The sequence below is a fragment of the Podarcis erhardii genome (genome assembly GCF_964252035.2).
Source record: "Podarcis erhardii genome assembly, chromosome: 4".
Classification (NCBI taxonomy): domain Eukaryota; kingdom Metazoa; phylum Chordata; class Lepidosauria; order Squamata; family Lacertidae; genus Podarcis; species Podarcis erhardii.
Window position 1 is genome coordinate 24643917 of NC_138508.1, and position 15179 is coordinate 24659095.

At 40.8% G+C, this 15179-nt stretch overlaps 1 protein-coding gene across 2 annotated transcripts in view; it reads left to right on the forward strand.

The window, feature by feature from the left end:
- The first annotated feature begins 2495 nt into the window (after window positions 1-2495).
- RNF17 (ring finger protein 17) overlaps window positions 2496-15179 on the forward strand; it is a 45862-nt gene continuing 33178 nt past the window's right edge. The window contains exons 1-7 of one of the 2 annotated variants that reach the window (XM_081860050.1): window positions 2496-2697; window positions 6329-6384; window positions 7145-7200; window positions 8530-8620; window positions 10432-10512; window positions 13323-13423; window positions 14263-14434. In XM_081860050.1, coding sequence (XP_081716176.1) covers window positions 2574-2697; window positions 6329-6384; window positions 7145-7200; window positions 8530-8620; window positions 10432-10512; window positions 13323-13423; window positions 14263-14434 — 681 coding nt within the window. In that variant the 5' untranslated portion in view covers window positions 2496-2573. The remainder of the gene's footprint in view (window positions 2698-6328; window positions 6385-7144; window positions 7201-8529; window positions 8621-10431; window positions 10513-13322; window positions 13424-14262; window positions 14435-15179) is intronic. The other variant, XM_081860051.1, reaches the window with a different exon arrangement.

A 15179-nucleotide genomic window follows, 5' to 3' on the forward strand; every position in this document is an offset into this window, starting at 1 on the left:
CAGGCAAATGCCGGCTCCCTCGGCCAATAAAGCGAGATGAGCACCGCAACCCCAGAGTCATCTGCGACTGGACTTAACGGTCGGGGTCCCTTTACCTTTACCTTACTGTATATATACATTAAAAAATCTATTAAAACCATGCAAATAACTACAGTAAAAACAGCACGGCACAGCCCTTTCGTTAAAAGCAATTAGTTATTCAAATAAGGTGGAATAAGGTGGTGGAATAAGCAGGAGGACTACAAGGAAGGAGCTAATCAAACTTCTCTGGGAGCATGTTCCGAAGTCTGGGAGCAGCCACCAAGAAGGCCCTCTCCCTTGTCCCTACCAAGTATGCCTATGAGGGTGGCATGACCGAGAGAAGGGCCTTCCCTTAAGTTTCAAAACCCAGGCAGGTTCATATGAGGGAATATGGTCTTTCTTGTAAGAATGTGGTGCTTTAAATAGATTCCTTTTTGAATCATTCAGAGATTCATGGAGGTGCCATTGTACAGTTGGTTACTGAACTCAAATTTAATCTGGTAAACTGAGAATTTGGTCCTGCAATTCATGACAGTGTGAGGAATAAAATCCCATTCAGCTCAGTGAGGCCTACTTCTGAGTAGACATACTCAGATTGCACCATAAGCTACACATTGTATATGAAATATACTCAGAGTCGCAAAGTGATTTCATGCTCTTTATTCAGCTCATAGTGGTGAGGAGGAATGGAAGTCCCCTCAAAGTATCTGCTTTATATACATTATTTACACAGTGGGCTGCACATAATAATTCCAGACTTCTCCTGTAAGCCAATCAGGTTGTGGATTCACTTCTATCTGGAGCTGGATTGGGTGGCTCCTGCCGACCAATCATACTGCTGCATTGTTCTAGGACCAATCAGACTGTTGCATTCTGAATCCTATTGTTCTAGGACCAATCAGACTGCTTCATTTTGAATCCTATTGTTCTAGGACCAATCGGACTGCTGCAGTTTGGATCCTATTCAACTCAGTACATAACAGTATTTATTAGTGGGTGTCCTCAGTGTTATTCTACGACTGCATAGTTCTTGGGACTAAGAGCATTTAGTTCACTGGGAAGCCTTTGGGAATGTCTCCTTTAGTTGCATATAATTTCCATTTCATGTCATCCACAGAATTTGCCTAGATGACTGCATGAGAAAAAGCATGGGTAATTTAGATTCAGGTGCTCCTTTTCCAGTAAATTTAACCCATCTGATAAAATACCTATTCATCTGTGCACTGATAGGATTCTTTCCAAACAGCTATTGGAAAGTTATATTGGTTCTTGCTTTGACTAATGAAACGTTTAGCATAGATATAATTTGTGTTGAGAACCACTGGGCTGAGAACACTGTAGAGTTTCTGTAAAACACACAAAGCCAAGAAAATGATGGGTTCCATCTTATTAGGTATGGCTATCCTCAGCCATTCTAATTATAGCTAAACCTTGCTGCCATCTTGCGTCTGAAATCTGCAATTTATTTTTCTTATTAAAAACAGAAAACCCAATATCCTGGGGGCTTTCTGCCACATAAGGTACTTATTAGCTTTGTGAGGTAAACATACCTGAAACAATGAGAGGGCTTCGCAGCACTGAGGCAACAAGATATGATGCAGCTGTGAGAGGAGGAAAAAGAAAGCCACTACAGTAATGCAGTAGTTAGAGGAAAGATGGGGAACCTGGCAGTCTTTGCTTCCCAGTTTTGAAGTAGTGTGTGTATGTGAACTTGCACAGTGGTGGTGTTTGGGGGGGGAAATCAAAATGAAACAAAGCTTGAGGTACATTTAGTGGTAAAGGACTAGCCACTATTGCAAATGCAAGTACCTGTATAATAAAGCTCAACTCCATTGGGCAAAGTATCATTGTCCAAAAGCGAAGAAAATGTTGCGGGGGGGGGAGGGGAGGGAGCGCTTTGGGTGATTCTGCGGGAAAGATCCTGTCTATAGATGCGTTAATATTAATTTGTAATTAATGCATTATAACAGATGGTACCTTTGCACTTGCAAACCCCCAGTTTCAACCCAATCATCATCATCATCATCATCATCATTATCATTATCATTATCATTATCATTATCATTAATATTATTATCCTGCCTTTTTCCCTGACGGGACCCAAGGTAGCTTACAGATAAAAACAAGAACCGCTAAAAACATAGGGAAAAACCATCCATTAAAACACAAGCAAATATTAACAGAAATAAAACCATATACATTTATGAAATCCGCCTTAAAGGCATATCAATTATTACAATCAATTGTACAGTAACGCCCTCCTGCGAATTCCCATCCCACGTATAAGACAGCAATTAATTTATTATTATTATTATTACTGTATTTAAATTGCCATGCACACAGAGGGTTCCCGCCCCCGCTCCATCCCGAGATGCAGCGATTGGCTGCGGAAAGGAGGCTAAGGAGTTTCCATTGGTCGGAACGCACGTGCCGGGGAAGGTGGGAGCAAACAAATACGGAGAAGAGCTCGAGCTCGCGCTGGCCGGTGACTCGGATCTTGGCCGGTTTGCGCCGCGCGGGGCAACGCGAGGCGCAGAAGGAGGGAGGGAAAGATGGCGGCGGCGGCGTCCTTCCCGGGCGCTTCCGCCAAGAGGCGAGGCAGGTTCCAGCAGAAAAGCCCTTTCGAGGGCTGCCGCGGAGCCCCGTCGCGACGGGTGTTGAGAGACGCCGGCTCAGGTGGAGTGTGCGAACAAGACGCTCCGTCTTCGGAGGAGGAGAGGGTTTTGCAAGGGGCAGCGGGTTAGAGAACTAAGGGTTGCAAAAAACACAACAACACCCCGCTTGCTTCCGAGTAGGCGACGCCGGGGCTCGGGACCTCGCCCGCGAGTAACCCGCGCAGCCGGATCCTAGACCCTCGCAAACGGGACCTGTTGAGTTCGGCGAGGTTTGCGGTGGCGTTTTGTTGCTTGGTTCGAGCAAGCACGAAACTACGGTCCGTTTCCTCCCTGGGGAGTCACTCTGCACAAAACACCCCTTTGGCGGGGATGCCCCGTCTTCCCTCCGCAGCAGCAGCAGCAGCATTTGGCTGGGACACCGTCTCATTTCACGCCTCCTCCCGTTTCCCTGGAAAAAAAGCAGGCCACCTGGGTCCTCTTTTTTCCCCCTTTCCCTGACACGCGACGGACATGTTCAGACGAGGAGCGAGAGGCCGTCGGGGTTGCGCCGCCTCAGTCGGCCGCCATCTTCCCAGCGGCGAAACCCGACTTTTTAATTATAAAGTTCTTTTGGTGACTTGACGCAAATGTAAAACCAGATATTACCTCGGAGCTCTGCTTGGTCGCTGCTGCCCCTTCGTTTGTGATGGAGCAGGATTTGTGTAGAAATCGAAATGGAAAAAGACGGAAAGTTCTGTTAGGTTAGGCCCTCATTGCCCACAGTTGCTTTAGGTTTGGGTCCCAGCGCAGCAATTAAAATACAGAAAGCTCCCAGGCTGTTAATTTGGTGTGGGGATGGGGGTTTTCTTGGAGTCGGGGTGTTTCTTATCAATTGTTTTCAGGGCCATCTGTAAATAATGCTAGGTGTTCCTTTAGACTTCTGAAAAACCTTACCTACAATGGAAGTTGGCCTTGACTTTTAATGTATAAGCATATGGCATATTATTTCCTGCCTTCCAAACCCTATCCTGTGCATTTTTACTCATAAGAAAGTCTGCGTTTTCGGTGGGATGCTCATGTAAGTAGCACAATATTGCAGCTTTTGACTTTGGTAGAATGCAAACCCGGATGATTTATGTGAGGGAGAAGTCAACCAAAGGCAAAACCTCTAATTTTTTACTCAGCAATGCCTCCAGGTTGCTGTTGTTTTTTTTGGGGGGGGGAGAGGGTCAATGCCAGATTTATGTATAAGCTAAACAAGCTATGGCTTAGGGCCCCACTCTCTGGTGGGCCCCCAAAAAATTTAAAGGGAAAAAAGCTGGATGTACATTTCCAAAATATAAGATAAAAGACAAATAAAATAAAACCTACATACAGCAACAGTATTTTGTGTTGTGTAGGCTCCTATAGTCTGCTTCCTAAAATATGACTGGTTTGCTCATTTATATATACAGTGCCTACATTCTTTTTTTATATATAATATTTATTAAAAATTTTCAAATATAACAGAAAAGAAAAACATCCAAATTTAAGGCCTTGTTTTCAATGTCATCTTTCCAGGACTTCCCCTCCCCTCCCCCTCTTGTATTCCAATTCTTTCAAATAGGTTCAGCAAATTCTTACCCCAAATTTTAAAGTTATTATCATTAACCCAATTTAAAAAATATTTTCCCATCCCCTAAAATCGACCTGTTCCCTTCCACGAGTTCTCCTCTTTAATATACAGTACAGATTAACATAAAAAAAAGAAAAAAGAATAAAATGTAATTTAACACCCTTTGGATTCCAAATTTCCCTCCCCCCTTTCCCGGTTGCGTTCCCAATGTCCGTCAATGTCTACTGTCATCCTGGAGCTCCCACATCTAAGCCATAATCCTTCACCAGTCCGCTTTGCCGTCTTTTTAATAGTCTTTGCCGTCTTTTGGTCCTCTTTGATTTCGAATGTCCAATCTTGGAAGGGGTCTATCTTCCAACTTTGTCCAATTCTTGTTGTTCTTGTTGTTCTCTCTTCTCCTCTTTTTTTTTTTCCCCCTGCTCTACTGCATAAATGTTCTAATTCCAAAAAGCTTGTAATTCCTCTCCAGAGGCTTTGTTATTCAGGAACAAAACATTACGTCAAGTCCCTTCCATTCTTCAATAGATAAATCTATTGTCTCCTTTAGTGTGTAGACCTCTATAGACAAAATAGTGTTCCATTTCTGCAGTTTCCCAGGAGATAAAAAGTCCGATTCAAATTCCATGCCAGCAATACTTGTAATGACCCACAGCTCCTCTAGAGGGATTATAATAACTCAGTTTCCTTCCCGATCACACCCACCAGCCAAAGTAACTTATTATTCCTTGTTTTAAACAGTTTATATCCAATTTATAACAAATGTAACCAGCAAAGTCCTCGTAACAAAGTTCTCTTTTTGTTCTTCAGTTTTGGCAGCTCCTTTGACAGCTGTCAAAACATCTATTTCTCCTCTCACGGATCACTCCTGGGGTTTCCGGGGGGGGGGGTTGTATTTTAATTCACATTCCACTTTTCTCCTCCAGCCCAGCTTATAATTTTCCATCGCGAAATTAGTAACTTTATCAAAAAAAAAAAAAAAAGGTTGCACTCGATCTTAGTTGTCAGGTCCTTTGCTTTAGCTCCTCTACAACAGGGGGGAGGCTGACTTCCTTTTTGCACCTTCCCCGCTCGCTCCGAATTTAAGAAAAAATTTGTTCCCCTTTTTAATCCAAGTTCCAATTACTCACGGGTTATTCTTTTAAGTCCAGATTTTCAATGGAAGGAGTCAGCGCTCTCTGCCAAATGGCATGCGGCTTCGCTCGGCAGGGGAAGCGGAGGACTCACAGCACCACCACCCCCCCGTCACCTGCTCCGTAGCCTTTAAAAAGGCTCCTTCGCGTGGTCGGGGGGCGCAAACGGTGCCCGCCGAGTCACCATGCCCATGGGTTTCAGCGCCCATGGTTTTTGAGGGTCCCCGCGTCGCCGGCGCGGTAGAACCCAGCCCCTGCCGAGCAGGCTCCCTCCGGAGCTCGGAGGGAGTCCGCCATTCGGCGATGGCGCCAACCCGGAAGTCTACAGTGCCTACATTCTACATGGACTGGTTTCATGGCAACATGTGCAAATGGCTTTAGATACCTATTAGGTTCATAAATTACCATATAGCATATATTCAACGCAAAAAACAGCAACGATTTGTTGTTGACAAAGGACAGCTGGAGATATAAAGGGCCCCATTACCTCCAGTAGCTTAGGGCCTTATCAAACCTAAATCTGGCCCAAGGGGGGGGGTATTTGGGCAAAATTCAGGCTGTGCAGTTAGTTGATTGGCAGTTCTTTCACAACAAACCTACTTCCCCAAGAGAGAAAATTTGTTGCGGTAAGGGACGTGATGAGAAAATGCACTGGTAAGTGGAAAAACCCTTAAAACAAATCTTGTGTGATTGCTCATTGAGTCTCCAAAATCATCTAATCTACCTGTGAGCAGATAAGGTAGGATGAATGCTCAATAAATACATTTTATGGAAGTGCCGTAACTATTCTGCCTCCCCCAATTCCTCCCTCCATCTTGACCAGCCAAAGACCTGCTATGGAATCATGGAAACTGCTGTTTTCAAACTTCAGTGCTTGTTGTGCTACTCTAATGTGTGTGAATTTGTTTTAAATAACGAGCGTTCATATACTAACTTGTTTTTGCATCTCTTTATTTTCTTCTTTTTAGACTTGCAGATTCAGAATTCCAACAGGGCTGGTGCATATGATAGCTATACTTCACAAGTAATTGATTTGCTTTCTTTGGGGATATATGGGATCAGGGCAGACGTAATACTTTCAAATTTCGGCAGTGCCCTGTGCAAGGCCAAAATTTGGCACCCCACCTCTTGTCTTCCATTCTGCTCAACTCACTATGTCATAGTTGTGACGCCTGCACTGCCCCCTAGGTTGCACTGCCCTAAATCGGCCTCTGATGGGATACTAACAAAATTAAACCTGCAGCCAAATACAGTGGTGCCTCGCAAGATGAAATTAATCCGTTCCGCGAGTCTCTTCGTCTAGTGGTTTTTTCGTCTTGCGAAGCAAGCCCATTGACGGCTTAGCGGATTAGCGCTTTTAGCGGCTTTTAGCGGCTTATCGGCTTAACGGATAAGCAGATAAGCGGCTTAGAAAAAGGGGGGGAGGGGAAAAAACCCGCAGGAACTCGCAAGACATTTTTGTCTTGCGAAGCAAGCCCATAAGAAATTTGTTTTGCGAAGCACCTCCAAAACGGAAAACCCTTTCGTCTAGCGGGTTATTCGTCTTGCGGGGCACCACTGTATTTTGTCAGAGAATAGCTTAAGAGTACATGGGTAGGACATTGTCAGTTCTCATGTTGTCTCTATTGTCTCCTTTCATGTTCTGTTGCTGACCTGGAACAGAAATAAAAATATAAGCAGCGATCTAAGACAGATTGGATCCAATAGTGTTGAGTACTGTATTGAAAATTGTACTATGGAGTGTTGAAATGAGTACTATGAACTTTTCCATTCCTTTCTTGTAGGTGACCTTAGATTTCGAACAAAAAGTCCGTCTTAGGAGTCTGCAAAAATATAAAAGGTAAATCTGAGTGTATTTTGATGACTGGAAGCGAAGGGGGAGTTGGCATGTGGTGCTGAAACATATTCTAAATTTTAATAATAGCTTTTTTTAGTAAACAATTTATTATTTCATCATTCGGCTCTTAAAATGCTCTTGTTTACAAGGAAAACCGTTAAGATTTTGTTCAGTTGGTGAAATATTTAATATTCAGTGCTGCTGGGTTCTGTGTGCCGAAGAAACTAAGAAAATGACATTTTAGGCTGCTGCAACTTATTCATTCTGCCAAAGTTTTTTCTTGACTCCCTATAAAGGTCCAATCAGCCCATTTTACCTTTTTAGGCTTTCATCAGGATTGTAGTTGTATGTTCTATGTCTAAAAATGTGAGGGTAAATAGCTTGGTCTTGTTTAAAAAGAAAAAAAGTTTCAGGTGACAATAAAAGGTTATTAGTTATTTTACAAAATTTATTTACTTCATTGCAGCAAAACTCCTAAGTTTACAAGAAACCTTAAATTATAAGAAAAGTTTAAAACAATTAAAAACATTTATAGATTATTAAAATTAGCAACAAAAATGAATATTTCAGAAGAGCATGTATCCTCCCCCCAATAAGATTTTATTAAAGCTTTTTCATGATACAGTAAGATAAAATAAACCAGTCTAATTATAAACAAAAAGAGAAAATAGTGTCCTCAAAGGTAGCTCTTAACCCTTGTCTCACACAGAAAGTAGTGAACCTGCCCACCTCTCACCTGGGAGCTTTCCTTTTTTCCTCCAGTCTCTCCCTCTGGGAGGTCTGCCCTTCCCTGCCTCTCACTCAGAGTCCATCCATCCACCCACCACCCTCATGTTTGTGTAATCCTTGGACCAATAATGGCCCAGAGCAGAGGATACAAAAGAAAGAGAAGAAAAAAGGAGTGAAAAGCAAAGAAAGGAAAAAAGGACTGTTATAAATCATAACAATCTTAGAAATGATTAAGGGAGACTTTTGCAGATCCAATGCCCATCAGGGCTCTTACAAGGCTTTTGGGCATGATGCTGAGTCCTCTGCTTAAAAGTCACTTAACCCCATCAGGGTTCTCAGGAGCTGACAGCTTCCTGTTCTCTTGATGCAGAAAATGGCTTTTTTCAGAGCACCAGAGGTTAATCCCCTGTAAACACTTTTTTCCAGACGGAATTCAATAGCCAAGATTTATGTCTGGCTATCATCAATTGCCACATAATTTATCTGTCGGCAACGTGCCGACAAAAGACGTGCAATCCACTGTGTTCCTCCCCTGGAAGTCGGAAGAGCATGTGTTATTGAAGGTATTATTTTTGTTAAGTAATATAACAATTTGATTTTTAGGTTTAATACTCAAAGCATCAATCAGCCGATTAACTCTGCTGACTGGACTCCAGCTCACTATCTAAGATCAGAACCATCTACAGCAGATATGGTATGTAAACAATCTTACTCAGTTTTGTGTCTACTTAGTAAAGTATGAGTTCAACTATTTAATTTCAATTACAGATAGGTAGCCGTGTTGGTCTGCCATAGTCAAAACAAAATAAAAAAATTCCTTCCAGTAGCACCTTAAAGACCAACTAAGTTAGTTCTTGGTATGAGCTTTCGTGTGCATGCACACTTCTTCAGATACACTGAAACAGAAGTCACAGACCCTTCTATATAGTGAGAATAAACGGACATAAATCTGACATCAGGAATCACAAGACAGAGAAACCAGTAGGAGAACACTTCAATCTCCCAGGACATTCTATACAAGATCTCAAAGTAGCTGTTCTATTACAAAGGAATTTCAGAAATAGACTGGAAAGAGAAGCTGCTGAATTGCAACTTATTACCAAACTTAAAACCATGGAGAGACCTGGTCTGAACAAAGACATTGGATTCTTATCTCATTATACATGACAAAGCCATTTTTCACCTTCTCACCCCTTGCTTTTTCCTGTAAGACCTATTGCAGTCGTTAAGAGTCGTCAACAGGCTCATCACAGCTATCTACCAATCACCCATTCCCACCACCCTCCTGAGTAATACCCCTCCCCACCTTCTCACTATATAGAAGGGTCTGTGACTTCTGTTTCAGTGTATCTGAAGAAGTGTGCATGCACACGAAAGCTTATACCAAGAACTAACTTAGTTGGTCTTTAAGGTGCTACTGGAAGGAATTTTTTTATTTTATTTAATTTCAAATTAAGTGTAACTAAATTGGACTAGTGACAATGACATTGTGTGAGTTGAAGAAATATTTGCTAAACTTTTGTGTTGTTGGACTGCTGGTAAAAAGCACAGCAGCAAAGTGATGCCTTTTTAGGAAATCACTGGGGGCTAGAGAATTAAGAGACCGGACACTGATATTTTTCGCCATCAATTTTGGTCATTTAATGTTCGCCACTATTGGTGACACTTCCAAGAATTTATTTTGCAGTGTGACAGCCTTCTCTGATTCCTGCCCCCCAAATGTGTTGTAGCATTTGTAGAAAACATTACATTGTTTTTTTTAGCCATTTACATAAGTGGAGATCAATGATTATTCAAACCCATTGTACTCCATAATGTATTCTGGGTTAAAATATGTCACCTTGAGAAGATTTCTCATTCTCCTGAGAATAAAACACCTACATTTAATATTTATATTACTGTCATTAGATTTGGGGCAGCTCAGTGTCCTGTTTTAACTTGTTGTTTGGTGATTGTCGGTTGGTTGTAGTGAACTGAGATGTCAGCTCCCAACAATGGAGAAGAGAGCAGAACCTTCAAAGAATTAAATGGCTAAAGGAGCAAAATACTCCTGAACAAAAGATGCCAAGACTATGAAACAGCTGCCTTAGATGAGAGAGTTTCATAGTCTTGGCATCTCTTCAGAAATATGTCTGGATTTTTTGAAAGAAGTGATTAACAACTCTGCATTCATGAATGAAAAAACAATTGTGTGGTAATCTTACAGGGTGTTAGGTTTTTTTTTAAAAGAAGAATGAAATATGAACTGTTAAAGAGATAACCTTGTAGTGATTATACCACATTATTAAATGCTTATCTAGCCTGAGGGTATGGATTCTTGATTTCTACTCTTTTGAGATACCCCGGTTTTAGTTTTAAAAACCCTGTCTGCTACTTATTGAAAACAACATACACATGCATTTTTAAAAAAAGATAATCAAAATTAATTGAATTACAATGCTATGAGGGCCTTTTTTTTAAAGCACCTCTCTGCTAATTTTATTGTTATCCTTTTATTTTCCCCAGAATAGCAAAATTCTACAAGAGATAGAGAAAGCTTTGGAAGTAGCTAAAAACAATCTTGGGTGGTTAAAGAGTGCGGAAGAGGTAGGCCAAGAGAATTCTGTGTCTTGGTTTGAAGTATTTCAGATTTTAGTTTATACTGATGTCTGTTCCCAGAAATTCTTTCTCTAACAATACTTCAGCAAGGTGCTATAAAATTTAATGTCAGCTCAGCTCCAGGTGTTTTTGGAGGATACCAGTTATTTTAATCTTCACCCTGGCTTCTTTCCGGTTTTGAAACAACTTCATTGGTTGCCCTGAAACCCCCAGAGATCTTCGGATTATTACTAAAAATGCTTTGAAATGAGCAATGAGAGTGGGTCCCTGTGGCTCTCCTGTTGAATGGTTTCTTTAAATGTAAAGGTTCATCATTGTTCCACCCGACGTGTATGTCTTTAAGGGGCCAGAGCAAGGGCCAGAGCAAAATAACGAGACCCAGCTTTACAGCTGTGAAACATAGCAGGTGCTGCTGAGTTGTACTGATTAAGCTGTGTCAGCAATCGGGTATAGTATATAAGGAGCAGCACCTAGCTCTCCCATTACCCTGGGGGATGGGTTGGTGGTTGGGTCATGTTTGTTTGCTGATGTATTTAGTGTAAAAGGAGTTTTTTGTTTTTGTTATTAAAACCTTGTCTAAGTTATTTTTGAGTCCCTTTTTAATGCATGGTCTCCCCAGCAAGCTCTCTGCAGCGTTACCATACTGCAAATAGCCAACACTTTTCACTGGCTTTTGATCCCATCCATCATAGCATCCTCCTGCATCTCCTAGCTGGGAGGGGAGGCATTGTACTGCATTTGGTCCTGGTCCTTTTTGAAGGGTAGCTCTCAGAAGGTGGTGTTTGGAGCTTGCAGTGGCAAGCCTAAGGTATCTGTATGAAACCACTGCAGAGGCCATCCAAAAATCTGGAATGCGATGTCAACAGTATGCTGATGATAGTTCTATGTCTACTCTATCATTGGGAGCCTGGGAAAATTCTGGGACAGCATTTGCAATTGACTGGATGAGGGTGAATAAAATTGAACCTTAATGCAAACAGGATGGAAGTACTGTTGAGAATTAGTATGAAGCAGGATAGAGATACAGCATATATTGGAACAGAGTTGCATATACCCATAGGACTCTGTATTGTAGTCTTGGGCTTCAGGCTGCATCTTGATGTTCACGTAGAGACTGTTGTGAAGAGTGTATTTTACCATTTTAGACGGGCTTAGCAGCTTTGTGTTTTTCTAGAGAAGACTGCAGCCACAATAATTTATACCCTAGTAACATCCACATTAGTTCTAAATTATGTATTAATATTTTCTGCCTGCTCTTTACCATAAGGTTCCAGGGCCAGCTACAACAATATAGTATACAATTATTAATGCAAATAAAATGGTTGCAATAGTACAGATTCAGGAAAAGAGATTGGGCCCCACAAAATAAACACCTTAATTGTCAAATGCCAGGGAGAGGTGGGCCTTCAGTATAGCTATGCAACAAAGATGTCTGATGCACCTCTGTGGGGTGGAAGTTTCCCAGTTTATGGGTTGCCATAGATAAAGGGCCCTCATTTCCTGCACTCATGTGGGTGGTGGAACTAACTACCTAGAGAGTCTTCAGGGATGGAGGTGGTCTTTTAGATATTTGAGTCCTAAGTCATTTTAGGGCTTTAAACACCAATGTATAGATGGAAGCTGGAAACATGGTGCACAGTGCCACTTGCCAGGGTGTTAAATAAGGAAGACTGCTTTAACAATTACACTGTGTTGGGGGGTTTTATGTTCGTTTTAAAGGTTAAAACCATCCTATGCAGTGTTTCCCTTCTGGGTAGCATACTGAGGGCCCCATACCAGTGATGGGTAGGACCAGAAACAAAAGTAGGCAAAACAATTAAATTTTACTTTTGTGCAACAGTGTTCACACACCCTTCTCTAGCCTCCATTCAGACAAGTGAGGGCACATTCCAGCCAGACAGAATCAGGGCTCATGGGATAGTTCCAAGGACCAGATAGAGGGGCATGGGGGCCATATTCAGTCCCTGGGCCTGAGTTTCCCAACCATTACCTTAAACTGTCTGAGTCTGCAATACTTTATTTATTTAATTTATATACTGCCCTATACACAGAGGTCTTAGGGCGGTTCACAGGAAATATCACAATATATAAAATAAAAACAAAAACAAGGGAGTACTGTGTTCCCATTTGAACAGACCTGCATATCATCATCTTCCATTGAAGTCCCGGATGCACTAGCCATAAAAAAAAAATGGGATTGGACTTTCTCAGAGGTAGCTCCAAACTTTGGACCTTCCTCCCTAAGGAAGTTTGTCTTGCTTCTTTGCTTTTCCAATATAGGGCTGTTCTGAAAAGAGATTTTGTCTTCAGCATTGTATTAACTGTGACTGTACTGTAGTCCTGATCATTTTTTACCAGTTGTATTGTGACTTATATAATACTGTGAGCAGCCTTGCTGATTCCTGAATCCACAGGCAGAATAGAAATCATTTCATAACATTAATAATTTCTACTGCATTGTGCACCATTAACTGATGTTTTTGTGTGTTGTCCAGTGATGAAGGAATACTTAAAAGTTGCTGGAGTACCTTTAAACAATTGGGTACTAATAATTATTTGCTCAACCTTATATGTTACGTATCATCCATGTAGCCATTATAAAATATAAACCTCAACCTTGTATTCTTGTACATCACTACTTCTCAGCTACTGCCACCATGTGAGAGAAAAGGGGGAAGGTTGTTCCTGAAAGTTATATGCTGCTTTTATTATTTGTAAATCTAGTTCTGCTGGCTATAGCGCACATACAGAATTACAGGTTGTTGTTTTGTTACACTCCCCCCCCCCCAATGAAAAAGATGCTTGAGGATTTGATCACCGAAGCAAAAGAAGAAGAAAGCAAGATTGCAGGTGTTATTAATGACACGTTTTCAGATATTATTGCTTCCGTAAATTCAAGGTAACCTGTTTTAAAGCTTTTGCTTTGATGTTAATAATTTATCTGAAAAGTATTGCATAACTATAATAATGCAGATTTCTGTGTGGCAAAATGTTTAGCAAAATGCCTGCTTCTGTGACGTGGAAGGGACAATATGTAGCAGGAGTCCTGGAAGGACACAAGGAATCTGTGAGCTCAGATCCATTGTTTACCCTACCATGGAGTTGCTATCGGCAAAGACCTGACCATCAAGTTTCAGGGTAGATTTTTGCCCTTTGCTGTAATTGTCCTTTAGTGCAATTCTTTTCTGTATGCCCATATGAATTAAAAGGCAGTTGCATATTCAAAACAAGAATATTTCAAAACATCCACCTTCTAATTTTCCTCCTCTTGCACCTCTCTCTCTTTTTCCCCTATGATTTTTGCAGTTTTATTTCTACTACAGTAGTTGGTTGTTTGGAGTGCTATGGATGCTTGCACGTCTTGTGCCCTTGAGCATTTAGAATGTTTTCAGCATGAAGAGCTGGCTGTTAAGGATGCATTTTTGTGTGATGTGTGCAGTATCAGTCAGTTGCTTGTTATGAGGACAATAGGTGATAGCTATCCAGCATTAATCATACTCAAGAAATCCATTGAGTGCACTCATTGTAGTAGATCTACTCTTGAGTATTTCTTAGTTGTTTATCACCCAGTAAATATAAATCTGGTGTTTTCTGTAGTTTGTTATTTTAATATCATCACCAAAACCTTCTTTTTAACATGAGTACTATATGTTTGTTTTGTATAGTTTACTATTCAGAGTTATTATTTGTAACGTGATCAACTTTTTCTGAGGTCTGATTTTCTTTGTATTCAATTAGGAAAAGGAAACTGGAGACAGAACTGATAATGAACACCAGTTACTATATAACTGATATACATAGTGTTCAGTTATCGGTTATGCAGAAAATAAACAGTTTGGATGGAGCCATAAAAATGGCAAGGGAGATTAAATCAACCCATTCCTTAAAGCCTTACCATAATTTAAATCAGGTAACTTATTATTAAATCATTTGATTCCTTAACTTTACTTCTGAGTATGTATGTATGTATGTATGTATGTATTTATCTATTTGAAAGTTTTATATCCTATTTTCAGGAAACATATCTTTTCAAAGCAGTTCTCAGTAATACAACCACAATTTTCAACAACCAGATGATAACAGTGCAGCTACTGCAGAGTTTGCAAGCATTATTTGTAGCCTAACATTTTACATTAGCTTTTTTTTTATCAATTAAGCAGAGGAATTGAACTCATTTGCTTATTGTGGTAACTTGCAAGCCAGTGAAGTCTCCATATAGCTGACTGAAAACGAAAACATGTCTTTAAGCAAGTGGAAATAATGAACTTTCTCCATTAGTCTTTAATTTCTCATGTCAGAGCTGTCATGAGAAGATTTTTCCTCTTTGGCTTGGTTTTTATTTTTACTGAATTTTTTTTTTACAGAAAGCATTGTCTTTTTGATGAAAAGTCACAGTAGTTTAGTGTGATAGAAGCATTCAAGGTAGGATCACTTGATTTAGGTCTGTAGCCTCAGCTAGTTTTTCAGGGTTCTTTCGGTTCCTTTATACCTAAAGCCACTGCACATTTTCATAGATCTTAAGAGCTTACCATTTTTGTCCCAACCCTTTCCATCCCTCTGAGAAGGCATGGCAGAAGCTGGATGTGCACAGAGCACTTAAAATACATATACAGTGGTACCTCGGATTACATATGCTTCAGGTTACATACTTTTCA